At 47.3% G+C, this 17,263-nt stretch overlaps 1 protein-coding gene across 7 annotated transcripts in view; it reads right to left on the bottom strand.

The window, feature by feature from the left end:
• pcbp3 (poly(rC) binding protein 3) overlaps nucleotides 1–17,263 on the bottom strand; it is a 177,050-nt gene that overhangs the window by 49,401 nt on the left and 110,386 nt on the right. For 6 of the 7 annotated variants that reach the window (XM_046358403.1, XM_046358402.1, XM_046358385.1 and 3 more), the window contains 5 exons: nucleotides 2,276–2,299; nucleotides 2,148–2,180; nucleotides 1,931–2,047; nucleotides 1,290–1,421; nucleotides 738–866 (listed from right to left, as the gene is read on the bottom strand). In XM_046358403.1, the coding sequence (XP_046214359.1) occupies nucleotides 738–866; nucleotides 1,290–1,421; nucleotides 1,931–2,047; nucleotides 2,148–2,180; nucleotides 2,276–2,299 (435 nt within the window). Of the gene's footprint in view, nucleotides 1–737; nucleotides 867–1,289; nucleotides 1,422–1,930; nucleotides 2,048–2,147; nucleotides 2,181–2,275; nucleotides 2,300–16,842; nucleotides 16,885–17,263 lie in introns of those variants that run through there. The other variant, XM_046358393.1, reaches the window with a different exon arrangement.

The raw sequence follows: 17,263 nt of genomic DNA, 5'->3' as shown, positions 1-17,263 counted from the left end.
GGGTTGTAGACTCCGTCTCCTGCTACCACTAAAGTGAAAGCATCGCCAGCATTCAAAAGTGACCAAAACATCAGCCAGGAAGCATAGGAACTGAGAAGTGGTCTGTGGTTATATCACCTGCAGAACCACTCCTTTATTGGGGGTGTCTTGCTAATTACCTATAGTTTCCACCTGTTGTCAATTCCATTTGCACAACAGCATGTGGAATGTATTGTCAATCAGTGTTGCTTCCTAAGTGGACAGTTTGATTTCACAGAAGTGTGATTGACTTGGAGTTACATTGTGTTGTTTAATTGTTCCCTTTATTTTTTTTGAGCAGTGTAGTTTACAGATTCAATCAGAAGCTGTGTCTAGACCACATTTCTGAGTTAATGGCAAAATAACACTCTTCCCATGTTGTGAGATAGGATATTTGAACTAAGGTTTTATTTCTAAATGTGATGTTAATTTAAAATGATTGAATTGATTCATCGAGTTCTCTCTCAGAGCACACAAGTTGGTTTTGTCTGACCCCTGTCTTACCTCTGAAGATTTTAGATTTTGTTCAGTCCATTATGTCAGATGTTTTTTTACCATCACAGCAGGAGTATCTTGGAAGAGGTCTAGGGACAGAGACCATTCAGAGTGCCAGCAGTAGCATGGCTCTCTCTGTATCTTTGTTCTGGCTATGTGGGTTTTGGTGGCTAGATTCCCATTGTATTGCACTGAAAATGTCCTCTACCTCCAACATACTTTACCTCAAGCATGACCACACAGATTTGTTTGACACACTGGATTATGGCTTCAGGGGTCCCAGAGATTGTCACAGCACGCTCTGTGGAGTTAGGCAGCATGTCCCCTGCCACCTGAACCTGTGCCCCTGTGGACTGGGGAGAGATAGACATGGCACAGTGAGACATAGTTCCAGTTCAATTCAATTCACTTACTGTAAATTGGCCTTATTTATCTTGCATCTTGAGCTCCTGAGTAAAGACAATCAACATGTATAGATCACATTGATATTGAAAATAACAACATAAGGTCACACTCACAAAGACACAGAGCCATTGACAACTCAAGTAATACGGTGAGCGTCATTGCCTAGTATGATACGTTTGTTGGGTTTATTTAGTATAGGCAACAGTCATAAGACAGAAATGAAGTATAGTAAATTGAGGAGTGAGCAAGTGCACACTTCTGGTAGAAGGTTAAAGAATCGGAATGCAAACAATCTTGGCATCATCTTGATTCCATGATTAATGTCTGATGTTCATGGTATAGCCTGCTACTGTACCTGTACTGTAACATACCTCTCTCATCTCCTTTATCTTGGAACCTCCCTTCCCAATGAGAGATCCACACTGGCTGGCTGGCACCACCAGACGTAGAGTGACAGGGGGCTTGCTGGTGGCTGGACTGTTGCTCATGGAATTGATTATATCCTGGAATGGGATATAATCTGGTCAAGCATAAGAAACAGTTGCCTGTGTAAGACATATTTTACTTTGATGTTTACTACACCTTCTTTCCATGCCCATTTATGTTTCTCCCTTTTGTTGGCAAATCGGATTTGTTGGACCACGGTTAAAGAAAGTAAAGGAGGTTATTCTTCATAATTATATATATTTTTTGCCTAAATGTGAAATGCTTTTATTAAATTGGCATACCCACAGGGATTAAACATATAAAAACCTGGCAAACGTTTTGGCTTCACAAACAAATTGTTTCATGTTTTTATTAATCCCTGTTACTATGCCAAACTAATTAAGACATTTTATATTTTCACAAGGTTGAAGAGTGCCTTGAATTCGTCTGAATATGAAGACAAAATCAACAACCCTCCCAAGGAAAGCACCATCCGAAGCTATTCTCTATTTGTCCTCACCCAAGCAGTGGTAGCACTCCTGCCTCTGTGTAAAGAAGTTACTTAGGACAAGAGAAATTAAGATACCTCCTCAAATTTATAGGCAATCATGGCAAAGGCCTTGAAGATGGCGTCGGTTGGGCCGGTGATGGTGACGATCCGCTCGGGGCAGTTGCCCTCAGAGATGTTGATTCGTGCTCCGCTCTGTGAATAATAACAGACGTCATTATGAACAGCCCTTGGATTAATTCTAACTCTCATGATAAAAGTGTATAATGGAAGAAAAGAGGGATTGACAACGCACCTCCTCGCGCATTTTCTTCACTGTTTCCCCTTTCTGGTATAAAAACATTAAATGTTTACAGTAATCTCAAGTAATTCTTTTTGTGATTGTGTTATGTACAAGTGCGTGATAAACAAAGTCTTGCATACCTTGCCAATAATACTTCCAACCTCCTAAAACAAATAAGGGAACATAAACATAAAATAGTAGTTGTAATTAACATTTTAGGTAATTAACATCTCAATGCTAACAATAAGGTTATTGGTATTGCTTTGGTAACACTTCATATTAAGGTCCCTTAATAAATAATTTATAAATATTTTGTGTTACTTATTAACATTTATTTATAATTAGTCAATTATTTATCTAATAAGGTATTTGATCATAGTATGTTCACAATTTGTAAAGGATTTATAATGAACTACGAATGTACTTAAACAGCTGCAGTTGAAGTTGGAAGTTTACATACATTTAGGTTGGAGTCATTAAACCTTGTTTTTCAAATACTCAACAAATGTCTTGTTAACAAACTATAGTTTTGGCAAGTCGGTTAGGACATCTACTTTGTGCATGACACAAGTAAGTTTTCCAACAATTGTTTACAGACAGATTATTTCACGTATAATTCTGTTTATCACAATTTCAGTGGGTAAGAAATGGACATACACGAAGTTCACTGTGCCTTTAAACAGCTTGGAAAATTCCAGAAAATTATGTCATGGCTTCAGAAGCTTATGATAGGCAAATTTACATAATTGGGTGTGTACCTGTGGATGTATTTCAAGGCCTACCTTCAAAATCAGTGCCTCGTTGTTTGACATCATGGGGAAATCAAATGAAATCAACCAAGACATCAGAAAAAAAATTGTAGCCCTCCACAAGTCTGCTTCATCCTTGGGAGCAATTTCCAAATGCCTGAAGGTACCACGTTCATCTGTACAAACAATAGTACGCAAGTATAAACATCATGGGACCATGCAGCCGTCATACCGCTCAGCAAGGAGACGCGTTCTGTCTCCTAGAAATGAATGTACTTTGGTGTGAAAAGTGCAAATCAATCCCAAACAACAGGAAAAGACCCTGTGAGATGCTGGAGGAAACAGGTACAAGTATCTATATCCACAGTAAAACGAGTCCTATATAACCTGAAGGACACTCAGCAAGGAAAAAGCCATTGCTCCAAAACTGCCATAAAAAAATCCAGACTACGGTTTGCAACTACACATGTGGACAAAGATTGTACTTTTTCGAGAAATATCCTCTGGTCTGAGGAAACAAAAATATAACTATTTGGCCATAATGACCATCATTATGTTTGGAGAAAAAAGTGGGATGCTTGCAAGCCGAAGAACCCCATTCCAACTGTGAAGCACGAGGGTGGCAGCATCATGTTGTGGAGGTGCTTTGCTGCAAGAGGGACTGGTGCACATAACAAAATAGATGGCAACATGAGGAGGTAAAATTATGTGGATATATTGAAGCAACATCTCAAGACATGAGTCAGGAAGTTAAAGCATGGTCACAAATGGGTCTTCCAAATGGACAATGACACCAAGCATACTTCCAAAGTTGTGACAAAATGGCAAAAAGGACAACACAGCTAAGGTATTGGAGTGGCCATCACAAAGCCCTGACATCAATCCTGTAGAAATTTTGTAGGCAGAACTGAAAAAGCGTGTGCGAGCAAGGAGGGCTACCAAGCTGACTCAGTTACACTAGCTCTGTCAGGATGAATGGGCCAAGATTCTGTAAGCGTTTGACCCAAGTTAAACCATTTAACTTCTGACTCCCGGGAATTTGATGAAAGAAATAAAAGCTGAAATATATAATTCTCTCTACTATTATTCTGACATTTCACATTCCTAAAATAAAGTGGTGATCCTAACTGACCTAAGACAGTGTCACATCCTTACCATAGAAAGCTTTTATTTTCTATGGTGGAGTAGGTCAGGGCGTGACTGGGTGGTGTTCTAGTTTTATTATTTCTATGTGTTGTCTAGTTTTTGTATTTCTATGTTGGCCTGGTATGGTTTCCAATCAGAGGTAGCTGTCTACCGTTGTCTCTGATTGGGAATTGTCACGCCCTGACCTGAGAGAGCCTTTTTATGTCTCTATTTTAGCTTGATCAGGGTGTGATTTGGGTGGGTTGTTTTGTTTTCTAGATTTTTGTGCTTCTATGTTTTGACTGGGTATGGTTCTCAATCAGGGATAGCTGTCTTTAAATGTCTCTGATTGGGAATCATACTTAGGTAGCCTTCTTTCCCTGTTGTATTTGTGGGTAGTTGACTTTGTTAGAGGAATTAGAGCCGGAGTTAAGCTTTGCGTTCGTGTCCTTGTTTTCTTGGCTACATTTTCTATAAATAAAAGGAATATGTACGCTCTCCACGCTGCACTTTGGTCCAGTTCTTACGACGCCTGTGACAGAACTACCCACCACCAAAGGAACAAGCAGCGTGGTAAGGGGGACGCATGGACGGTAAAGGACCCTGGAGGCAGGCTGGGGAATATCGCCGTCCCAAGGAGGAGCTGGAGGCAGTAAAGGCAGAACGGCAATGCTACGAGGAGTTGGCTCAACGAGGCGTGCACAAGAGGCAGCCCGCAAAACATTTTTTGGGGGGGCACACGGGGAGATTGGCGGAGTCAGGTTATGGACCGTGGGGAGAGAGTGACGACTCAGGTTCCAGTTTATGCGGCTTTGCGCCGTGTGTCTCCAGTGCACTCTCATAGCCCGGTGCGCTCTCTGCAAGCTCCCCGCAGTTGCCGTGCTAGAGTTGGCATTCAGCCAGGAGGGATTGTGCCGAATCAGTGCTCCTGGTCTCCGGTGCGTCTCTTCGGCCCAGGTTATCCTGCGCCAGCTCTACGCACGGTATCCCCAGTTGCCAGGAGAACCCAGTGCGGCCTGTTCCAGCTCCCTGCACGTGCCGGGCTAAAGTGGGCATGCAGCCAAGAGGAGCGGTGCAAGGACTAAGCACCAGAGCTCCAGTGCTCCTCCACAGACCGGTTTGACCTGTGCCTGCGCTCGGGAGGTGCCGGGATAAAGTGAGCATTCAGCCTGGAAGAGTGGTGCCAGGGATAAGCACCAGATATCCAGTGCTCCCCCACAGCCCGGTTCATCCTGTGCCTACTTCCAGAACCAGGCCTCCTGTAGGTCTCCTCAGCCTGGTGGGCCCTGTGACAGCCCCACGCACCAGGGTGCCTATACGTCTCCTCCCACCAGCGACGGTCCCCTTTTTGGAGCCTCCAGCGACGGTCCCCAGTCCAGAGCCTCCAGCGACGGCCTCCAGTCCGGAGCCTCCCGCGACGGCCTCCAGTCCGGGGCACGCAGCGAGGGTGCCCAGTCCGGGGCCCCCAGCGAGGGTCTCCAGTCCGGGGCATGCAACGAGGGTCACCAGTCCATGGCCACCAACGAGGGTCCCCACACCAGAGGCGCCACCAAAGCGGGGTGAGCCAGAGGTGGATCGGGGTCTACGTGCCACACCAGAGTCGCCACCACGGATATATGCCCACCCGGACCCTCCCCTAAAGGTTCAGGTTTTGCGGCCGGAGTCCCACCTTTGGGTGATGGGGTGGTACTGTCACGCCTTGACCTCAGAGAGCCTTTTTATGTCTCTATTTTGGTTTGTTCAGGGTGTGATTTGGTTGGGCATTCTATGTTTTGTTTTCTAGGTTTTTGTGCTTCTATGTTTTGGCCGGGTATGGTTCTCAATCAGGGACAGCCGTCTATCGTTGTCTCTGATTGGGAATCATACTTAGCCAGCCTTTTTTCCCTGTTGTATTTGTGGGTAGTATACTTTATTAGAGGCATTATTGTCATGCAGGTGAAAGAGGACCCAAAAGCGACTTAACAGAAACAGAGTTTATTTAAGTCCAAAACGGAATAACAGAAATCCTCTAGACTTGTAGAGGGGAAATAACTGGAGAAGCGGCCACAGACTGCAGGTAAGCCGGGTAGGCGCAGGCCGTAGTCGACAGAGACACCTGCTCACACGCAGCATCTGATGAAGGCAAAAAACACGACAGGACAGGGCGATACACAATCACAGCAAAAACACGACAGGACAGGGCGAAACGCAATCACAGCATGGTGAATACAATACAAGGAACCGACGGGACAGGAACGGATCACAAAGGAATAAATAGGGACTCTAATCAGGGGAAAGGATCGGGAACAGGTGTGGGAAGACTAAATGATGATTAGGGGAATAGGAACAGCTGGGAGCAGGAACGGAACGATAGAGAGAAGAGAGAGCGAGAGAGTGAGAGAGGGAGGGGAGAGAGAGGGATAGAAGGAGGAAAGAACCAAATAAGACCAGCAGAGGGAAACGAATAGCATGGGGAGCACAGGGACAAGACATGATAATAAATGACAAACATGACAGTACCCCCCACTCACCGAGCGCCTCCTGGCGCACTCGAGGAGGAATCCTGGCGGCAACGGAGGAAATCATCGATGAGTGAACGGTCCAGCACGTCCCGAGACGGAACCCAACTCCTCTCCTCAGGACCGTAACCCTCCCAATCCACTAGGTATTGGTGACCCCGTCCCCGAGAACGCATGTCCATGATCTTATGTACCTTGTAAATAGGTGCGCTCTCGACAAGGACGGGAGGGGGAGGGAAGACGAACGGGGGTGCGAAGAAAGGGCTTAACACAGGAGACATGGAAGACAGGATGGACGCGACGAAGATGTCGCGGAAGAAGCAGTCGCACAGCGACAGGATTGACGACCTGGGAGACACGGAACGGACCAATGAACCGCGGAGTCAACTTACGAGAAGCTGTCGTAAGAGGAAGGTTGCGAGTGGAAAGCCACACTCTCTGGCCGCAACAATACCTTGGACTCTTAATCCTGCGTTTATTGGCGGCTCTCACCGTCTGTGCCCTGTAACGGCAAAGTGCAGACCTCACCCTCCTCCAGGTGCGCTCACAACGTTGGACAAACGCTTGAGCGGAGGGAACGCTGGACTCGGCAAGCTGGGATGAGAACAGAGGAGGCTGGTAACCCAGACTACTCTGAAACGGAGATAACCCGGTAGCAGACGAAGGAAGCGAATTGTGAGCGTATTCTGCCCAGGGGAGCTGTTCTGCCCAAGACGCAGGGTTTCTGAAAGAAAGGCTGCGTAGTATGCGACCAATCGTCTGATTGGCCCTCTCTGCTTGACCGTTAGACTGGGGATGAAACCCGGAAGAGAGACTGACGGACGCACCAATCAAACGACAGAACTCCCTCCAAAACTGTGACGTGAATTGCGGGCCTCTGTCTGAAACGGCGTCTAACGGGAGGCCATGAATTCTGAATACATTCTCAATAATGATTTGTGCCGTCTCCTTAGCGGAAGGAAGTTTAGCGAGGGGAATGAAATGTGCCGCCTTAGAGAACCTATCGACAACCGTCAAAATCACAGTCTTCCCCGCAGACAAAGGCAGACCGGTAATGAAGTCTAAGGCAATGTGAGACCATGGTCGAGAAGGAATGGGGAGCGGTCTGAGACGACCGGCAGGAGGAGAGTTACCCGACTTAGTCTGCGCGCAGTCCGAACAAGCAGCCACGAAACGGCGCGTGTCACGCTCCTGAGTCGGCCACCAAAAGCGCTGGCGAATAGACGCAAGAGTGCCTCGAACACCGGGATGACCAGCTAACTTGGCAGAGTGAGCCCACTGAAGAACAGCCAGACGAGTGGAAACAGGAACGAAAAGGAGGTTACTAGGACAAGCGCGCGGCGACGCAGTGTGCGTGAGTGCTTGCTTAACCTGTCTTTCAATTCCCCAGACTGTTAACCCGACAACACGCCCATAAGGAAGAATCCCCTCGGGATCAGTAGAAGCCACAGAAGAACTAAACAGACGGGATAAGGCATCAGGCTTGGTGTTCTTGCTACCCGGACGGTAAGAAATCACAAACTCGAAACGAGCGAAAAACAACGCCCAACGAGCTTGACGGGCATTAAGTCGTTTGGCAGAACGGATGTACTCAAGGTTCTTATGGTCTGTCCAAACGACAAAGGAACGGTCGCCCCCTCCAACCACTGTCGCCATTCGCCTAGGGCTAAGCGGATGGCGAGCAGTTCACGGTTACCCACATCATAGTTGCGCTCAGATGGCGACAGGCGATGAGAAAAATAAGCGCAAGGATGAACCTTATCGTCAGACTGGAAGCGCTGGGATAGAATGGCTCCCACGCCTACCTCTGAAGCGTCAACCTCGACAATGAATTGTCTAGTGACGTCAGGAGTAACGAGGATAGGAGCGGACGTAAAACGTTCTTTTAGAAGATCAAAAGCTCCCTGGGCGGAACCGGACCACTTAAAACACGTCTTGACAGAAGTAAGAGCTGTGAGAGGGGCAGCAACTTGACCGAAATTACGAATGAAACGCCGATAGAAATTAGCGAAACCTAAAAAGCGCTGCAACTCGACACGTGACCTTGGAACGGGCCAATCACTGACAGCTTGGACCTTAGCGGAATCCATCTGAATGCCTTCAGCGGAAATAACGGAACCGAGAAAAGTAACGGAGGAGACATGAAAAGAGCACTTCTCAGCCTTTACGTAGAGACAATTCTCTAAAAGGCGCTGTAGAACACGTCGAACGTGCTGAACATGAATCTCGAGTGACGGAGAAAAAATCAGGATATCGTCAAGATAGACAAAAACAAAAATGTTCAGCATGTCTCTCAGAACATCATTAACTAATGCCTGAAAAACAGCTGGCGCATTGGCGAGACCAAACGGCAGAACCCGGTACTCAAAATGCCCTAACGGAGTGTTAAACGCCGTTTTCCACTCGTCCCCCTCTCTGATGCGCACGAGATGGTAAGCGTTACGAAGGTCCAACTTAGTAAAGCACCTGGCTCCCTGCAGAATCTCGAAGGCTGATGACATAAGGGGAAGCGGATAACGATTCTTAACCGTTATGTCATTCAGCCCTCGATAATCCACGCAGGGCGCAGAGTACCGTCCTTCTTCTTAACAAAAAAGAACCCCGCCCCGGCCGGAGAAGAAGAAGGCACTATGGTACCGGCGTCAAGAGACACAGACAAATAATCCTCGAGAGCCTTACGTTCGGGAGCCGACAGAGAGTATAGTCTACCTCGAGGAGGAGTGGTCCCCGGAAGGAGATCAATACTACAATCATACGACCGGTGAGGAGGAAGGGAGTTGGCTCGGGACCGACTGAAGACCGTGCGCAGATCATGATATTCCTCCGGCACTCCTGTCAAATCGCCAGGTTCCTCCTGAGAAGTAGGGACAGAAGAAACGGGAGGGATGGCAGACATTAAACACTTCACATGACAAGAAACGTTCCAGGATAGGATAGAATTACTAGACCAATTAATAAAAGGATTATGACATACTAGCCAGGGATGACCCAAAACAACAGGTGTAAACGGTGAACGGAAAATCAAAAAAGAAATAGTCTCACTGTGGTTACCAGATACTGTGAGGGTTAAAGGTAGTGTCTCAAATCTGATACTGGGAAGATGACTACCATCTAAGGCGAACATGGGCGTAGGCTTATCTAACTCTCTGAAAGGAATGTCATGTTTCCGAACCCATGCTTCGTCCATGAAACAACCCTCAGCCCCAGAGTCTATCAAGGCACTACATGTAGCACCCGAACCGGTCCAGCGTAGGTGGACCGACAAAGTAGTACAGGACCTTGATGGAGAGACTTGAGTAGTTGCGCTCACCTGTAGCCCTCCGCTTACAGATGAGCTCTGGCTTTTACTGGACATGAATTAACAAAATGTCCAGCAACTCCGCAATAGAGGCACAGGCGGTTGGTGATCCTCCGTTCCCTCTCCTTATTCGAGATGCGAATCCCTCCCAGCTGCATGGGCTCAGTCTCAAAGCCAGAGGAGGGAGATGGTTGCGATGCGGAGCAGGGAAACACCGTTGATGCGAGCTCTCTTCCACGAGCCCGGTGACGAAGATCTACCCGTCGTTCTATGCGGATGGCGAGAGCAATCAAAGAGTCCACATCTGAAGGAACCTCCCGGGAGAGAATCTCATCCTTAACCACTGCGTGGAGTCCCTCCAGAAAACGAGCGAGCAGCGCCGGCTCGTTCCACTCACTAGAGGCAGCAAGAGTGCGAAACTCAATGGAATAATCCGTTATGGACCGTTCACCTTGGCATAAGGAAGCCAGGGCCCTAGAAGCCTCCCCACCAAAAACTGAACGGTCAAAAACCCGAATCATCTCCTCTTTAAAGTTCTGGAATTTGTTAGAGCAATCAGCCCTTGCCTCCCAGATAGCTGTGCCCCATTCTCGAGCCCGGCCAGTAAGGAGTGAAATGACGTAAGCAACCCGAGCTCTCTCTCTAGAGTATGTGTTGGGTTGGAGAGAGAACACAATCTCACACTGCGTGAGAAAGGAGCGGCACTCAGTGGGCTGCCCGGAGTAGCAAGGTGGGTTATTAACCCTAGGTTCTGGAGGCTCGGCAGGCCAGGAAGTAACAGGTGGCACGAGACGTAGACTCTGGAACTGTCCAGAGAGGTCGGAAACCTGAGCGGCCAGGTTCTCCACGGCATGGCGAGCAGCGGACAATTCCTGCTCGTGTCTGCCGAGCATGGCTCCTTGGATCTCGACGGCAGTGTAACGAGCGTCTGAAGTCGCTGGGTCCATTCCTTGGTCGGTTCCTTCTGTCATGCAGGTGAAAGAGGACCCAAAAGCGACTTAACAGAAACAGAGTTTATTTAAGTCCAAAACGGAATAACAGAAATCCTCTAGACTTGTAGAGGGAAATAACTGGAGAAGCGGCCACAGACTGCAGGTCGCCGGGTAGGCGCAGGCCGTAGTCGACAGAGACACCTGCTCACACGCAGCATCTGATGAAGGCAAAAAACACGACAGGACAGGGCGATACACAATCACAGCAAAAACACGACAGGACAGGGCGAAACGCAATCACAGCATGGTGAATACAATACAAGGAACCGACGGGACAGGAACGGATCACAAAGGAATAAATAGGGACTCTAATCAGGGGAAAGGATCGGGAACAGGTGTGGGAAGACTAAATGATGATTAGGGGAATAGGAACAGCTGGGAGCAGGAACGGAACGATAGAGAGAAGAGAGAGCGAGAGAGTGAGAGAGGGAGGGGGAGAGAGAGGGATAGAAGGAGGGAAAGAACCAAATAAGACCAGCAGAGGGAAACGAATAGCATGGGGAGCACAGGGACAAGACATGATAATAAATGACAAACATGACAATTATAGCCGAAGTAAAGCTTCACGGTCGTTTCCTTGTTTTGTTGGCTACATTTTCTATAAATGTATTTTTATTTATTTCATTTTTTATTTACCTGTTATTTTACCAGGTAAGTTGACTGAGAACACATTCTCATTTGCAGCAACGACCTGGGGAATAGTTACAGGGGAGAGGAGGGGGATGAAATAGCCAATTGTAAACTAGGTGACCGTGATGGTTTGAGGGTCAGATTGGGAATTTAGCCAGGACACGGAGGTTAACACCCCTACTCTTACGATAAGTGCCATGGGATTTTTAATGACCTCAGAGAGTCAGGACACCCGTTTAACGTCCCATCCGAAAGACGGCACACAACACAGGGCAATGTCCCCAATCACTGCCCTGGGGCATTGGGATATTTTTTTAGACCAGAGGAAAGAGTGCCTCCTACTGGCCCTCCAACACCACTTCCAGCAGCATCTGGTCTCTCATCCAGGGACTGACCAGGACCAACCCTGCTTAGCTTCAGAAGCAAGCCAGCAGTGGTATGCAGGGTGGAATGCTGCTGGCATATATAAAAGGAATATGTACGCTCACCACGCTGTATTTTGGTCCACTTCTTACGACGCCCGTGACAGGGATCATATTTAGGTAAACTTTTCCCTACTGTTGTTTGTGGGATCTTGTTTATATATTGTTGCTTTTGAGCCCCACAAGGCTGTACATTCGTTTGTTTGTTTCTCTTTATTGTTTTGTTGCTGGTTCACATTTAAATAAAATATGATGAACCCAAATCAAGCTACGCCTTGGTCTACCCATTTCGCCGAGCGTTAGACATGGGAATTTTTACTGGGATTAAATGTCAGGAATTGTGAGTTTAAATGTATTTGGCTAAGGTGTATGTAAACTTCCGACTTCAACTGTATGTAAGGGATACATGCTGCCATACTGTAGATTACCTTGAAAGTAATGGACAATGCAGTGGGATGAGGTGGAGTCAAGTCCCTTTGCAGAGTTAATTATTCCAAGGTCATGTACAGATCATTGGCGTTTATCTCACTTATATCACAGTTGCCAGAGAAAACAATAGGAAAGCACACATTTACCGGTATAAATACTTTTTTCCCGTTGATGTTAACATTTGTATCTTTTTTTAAATAATTCATACTTTCTCATCTTCTGGTTGCTAGAGACGCGACCCAGTTGTTCATTTGATTAGTTTGATATTTACGGACGTGACACTGCCGTTGGTTCTTTATGTTCCGTTGCCATGCTCAGTGGCAACATTCTTATTCCTTGCTTGCTGCTAGCTAGCCAACTAGCTATGGCTACACAGTCACAACCTCCGCAGCTGAATAACAGCTAAGTTTATTCCGTTGCGTTTGTTTAAGCTGTTTAGCCTGCTTATACCACAGTTGCCAAAGAAAACAATTCGAAGCACACATTTACCTGTAGAAATGATATTTTCTCGTTGATTTTTTTCATTTATACATAGTACCAGTCAAAAGTTTGGACACACCTACTCATTCAAACGGGTTTCTTTATTTTATCTATTTCTACATTGTAAAATAACGAACACGAACTATGAAGAAACATGTGTGGAATTATTTAGTGACCCCAAAAATATATTTTATATTTGAGATTATTCAGAGTAGCCACCCTTCGCCTTGATGACAGCTTTGCACACTCTTGGCATTCTCTCAACCAGCTTCATGAGGAATGCTTTTCCAACAGTTTTGAAGGAGTTCCCACATACAATTGAAGTTGGAAGTTTACATACACCTTAGCCAAATACATTTAAACTCGGTTTTTCACAATTCCTGACATTTAATCCCAGTAAAAAGTCCCTGTCATATGTCAGTTAGGATAACCACTTTATTTAAGAATGTGAAATGTCAGAATAATAGAAGAGAGAATGATGTATTTCAGCTTTATTTTTTTCATCACATTCCCAGTGGGTCAGAAGTTTACATACACTCAATTAGTATTTGGTAGCATTGTCTTTAAATTGTTTAACTTGGGTCAAACGTTTTGGGTAGCCTTCCACAAGCTTCCCACAATAAGTTGCAGGAATTTTGGCCCATTCATCCTCAGCGTGTGCTGAGCGGCCTTTCAGGTTATGTTGATATAAGACTCGTTTTACTGTGGATATAGAACTTTTGTACCTGTTTCCTCCAGCTGTAACGGTTTTCTAGGTGTGGTGAAGGAGAGTCGGACCAAAACGCAGCGTGTAGATTGCGATCCATGTTTAATCAACAAACGTAAACACGAATGAACACAAACAGTACAAAACAATAAACGTAACGAAAACCGAAACAGCCTATACTTGTCAACTAACACAGCGACAGGAACAAAGACACTAAGGACAATCACCCACGACAAACTCAAAGAATATGGCTGCCTAAATATGGTTCCCAATCAGAGACAACGATAAACACCTGCCTCTGATTGAAAACCACTCCAGACAGCCATAGACTTTTCTAGATACCCCACTAAGCTACAATCCCAATACCAACACCAAAACCCCAAGACAAACACACCACAATACAAAAACCCCATGCCACACCCTGGCCTGACCCAATACATGAAGATAAATACAAAATACTTTGACCAGGGCGTGACAGAACCCCCCCCTAAGGTGCGGACTCCCGAACGCACCTCAAAACAATAGGGAGGGTCCGGGTGGGCGTCTGTCCATGGTGGCGGCTCCGGCGCGGGACGTGGACCCCACTCAGTCAATGTCTTAGTCCCCTCTCCTCGCGTCCCTGGATAGTCCACCCTCGCCGCCGACCATGGCCTAGTAGTCCTCACCCAGAACCCGACTGGACTGAGGAGCAGATCGGGACTGAGGCAGCTCGGGACTGAGGGAAAGCTCGGGAGTGAGAGAAAGCTCGGGAGTGAGAGAAAGCTCGGGAGTGAGAGAAAGCTCGGGAGTGAGAGAAAGCTCATGAGTGAGAGAAAGCTCGGGAGTGAGAGAAAGCTCAGGAGTGAGAGGAAGCTCAGGAGTGAGAAGAAGCTCAGGCAGGTAGATAGATCTACCAAATCCTGGCTGGCTGGTGGTTTCAGCAGATCCTGGCTGACTGGCAGATCCTGGCTGACTGGCAGATCCTGGCCGACTGGCAGTTCTGGCAGATCCCGGCTGACTGGCGGATCTGGAAGAGTCTGGTTGACTGGCGGATCCTGGCAGACTGAAAGATCTGGCTGCTCCATGCTGCCTGGCGGCTCTGACTGCTCCACGCTGACTGGCGGCTCTGGCTGCTCCCTGTAGGCTGACAGCTCTGGCGGCTTCTTACAGACTAGCAGATCTGGCGGCTTCGTGCAGACTGGCAGCTCCTTGCAGACTGACAGCTCCTTACAGACTGACAGCTCCTTGCAGACTGGCAGCTCCTTGCAGACTGGCAGCTCCTTGCAGACTGACAGCTCTGAGCTGCTTCATGCAGACTGACATCTCTGGCTGCTTCATGCAGACTGACAGCTCTGACTGCTCCATGCAGGCTGGCAGCTCTGGCTGCTCCATGCAGGCTGGCAGCACCTTGCAGACTGGCAGCTCCTTGCAGACTGGCAGCTCCTTGCAGACTGACAGCTCTGGCTGCTCCATGCAGACTGACAGCTCTGGCTGCTCCAAGTAGACTGGCAGCTCTGGCTGCTCCATGCAGGCTGGCAGCTCTGGCTGCTCCATGCAGGCTGGCAGCTCTGGCTGCTCCATGCAGGCTGACAGCTCTGGCTGCGCTGAACAGACAGGAGACTCCAGCAGCGCTGTAGAGGAAGAAGGCTCTAGCTGCACTGTAAAGGCGGGAGACTCCGGTAGCGCAGGAGAGGAGAAAGGCTCTGATAGCGCTAGACAGGCGGGAGACTCCGACAGCACTGGAGAGGCGAGGCACACTGTAGGCCTGATGCGTGGTGCTGGCACTGGTGGAACTGAACCGAGGACACGCACAGGAAGCCTGGTGTGGGGAGCTGCTACCGGAGGGCTGGGGTGTGGAGGTGGCACAGGATGGGCTAGACCGTGAAGGCGTACTGGAGATCTTGAGGGCAGTGCTGGCACAGGACGTGCATGGCTAGGGATGTGCACAGGAGGCCTGGTGCGTGAGGCTGGCACCAACTTCACCAGCCGAATAACACGCACCTCAGGACAATTATGGAGCGCTAACTCAGGTGCCATCAAATCCCCGACACGTTCCGTCGGGCGAATTCCATGCTTAAAGCACCAACACAGCAACTCCCTCATTTCTCTCTCCTCCAATTTCCCCATTAACCTCTTCACAGTGTCTGCTTCGCTCACCTTCAACACCGGCTCTGGTTCTGGTCTCCTCTTTGGCTCCTCACGATAAACAGGGAGAGTGGGCTCAGGTCTGACTCCTGACTCTGCCACACTCTCCCTGAGCCACCCCCCAAGACATTTTTGGGGCTGACTCTCAGGCTTCCATCCGCGTCGCCGTGCTGCCTCCTCATACCAGCGCCTCTCCGCTTTTTTCGCCTCCAGTTATTCCTTGGGGCGGCGATATTCTCCAGGCTGAGCCCAGGGTCCTTTACTGTCCAGTTCGTCCTCCCATGTCCATCTCTCCTGTGGCTCCTGCCTGTTGACACACTGCTTGGTCCGTTGGTGGTGGGTGATTCTGTAACGGTTTTCTAGGTGTGGTGAAGGAGAGTCGGACCAAAACGCAGCGTGTAGATTGCGATCCATGTTTAATCAACAAACGTAAACACGAATTAACACAAACACTACAAAACAATAAACGTAACGAAAACCGAAACAGCCTATACTTGTCAACTAACACAGCGACAGGAACAAAGACACTAGCATCTTTGCACAAAATCCTTTGGGAACTCCTTTGCTGCTGTTCTGGGATTGATTTGCACTTTTCGCAACAAATTTTGCACTTTTCGTACGTTCATATCATGGAGACAGAATGCATCTCCTTCCTGAGCGGTATGACGGCTGCGTGGTCCCATTGTCTTTATACTTGCGTACTATTGTTTGTACAGATGAACGTGGTACTTTCAGGTGTTTGGAAATTTCTCCCAAGGATGAACCAGACTTGTGGAGGTCTACAATTTGTTTTAGTACTTTGCAGATTTCTTTTGATTTTCCCATGATGTCAAGCAAAGATGCACTGACTTTGAAGGTAGGCCTTAAAATACATCCACAGGTACACCTCCAATTGACTCAAATGATGTAATTTAGCCTATCAGTAGCTTCTAAAGCCATGACATAATTTTCTGGAATAACAATAATTTCCAAGCTGTTTAAAGGCACAGTCAATTTAGTGTATGTAAACTTCTGACCCACTGGAATTGTGATACAGTGAATTATAGTGAAATAATCTGTCTGTAAACTATTGTTGAAAAATTTACTTGTGTCATGCACAAAGTAGATGTCCTAACCGACTTGCCAAAACTGTAGTTTGTTAACAAGCAATTTGTGGAGTGGTTGAACAACGAGTTTTAATGACTCCAACATAGTGTATTTAAACTTCTGACTTCAACTTTAGTGTTGAACAGTTGTTGGCTGATTTTCCTTTACTCTGTGATCCAACTCATCCCAAACCATCTCAACTGGGTTCAGGTTATGTGATTGTGGAGGACAGGTCATCAGAAGCAGCAACCCATCACTCTCCTTGGTCAAGTAGCCCTTACACAGCCTGGTTGTGTGATTTGCTTCATTGTCCTGTTAAAAAACAAATGATAGTCCCACTAAACACAAACCAGATGGGATGGCATATCGCTGTAGAATACTGTGATAGTTATACTGGTTATGTGTGCCTTGAATTTTGAATAAATCACTGACAGTGTCACCAGAAAAGCATCCCCAAACCATCACACCTCCTCCTCCTAGCTTCACGGTGGGAACCACACATGCTAAGATCATCTATTCACCTACTCTGCATCTCACAAAGACACGGAGGGGTTGGAACTGAATATCTAAAATTGGGAATCATCAGACC

The sequence above is a fragment of the Oncorhynchus gorbuscha genome, linkage group LG01, assembly GCF_021184085.1.
Source record: "Oncorhynchus gorbuscha isolate QuinsamMale2020 ecotype Even-year linkage group LG01, OgorEven_v1.0, whole genome shotgun sequence".
Taxonomy (NCBI): domain Eukaryota; kingdom Metazoa; phylum Chordata; class Actinopteri; order Salmoniformes; family Salmonidae; genus Oncorhynchus; species Oncorhynchus gorbuscha.
The sequence above is the reverse complement of the archived record's forward strand: the minus strand, read 5'-3'. Positions and strand labels throughout refer to the sequence as shown.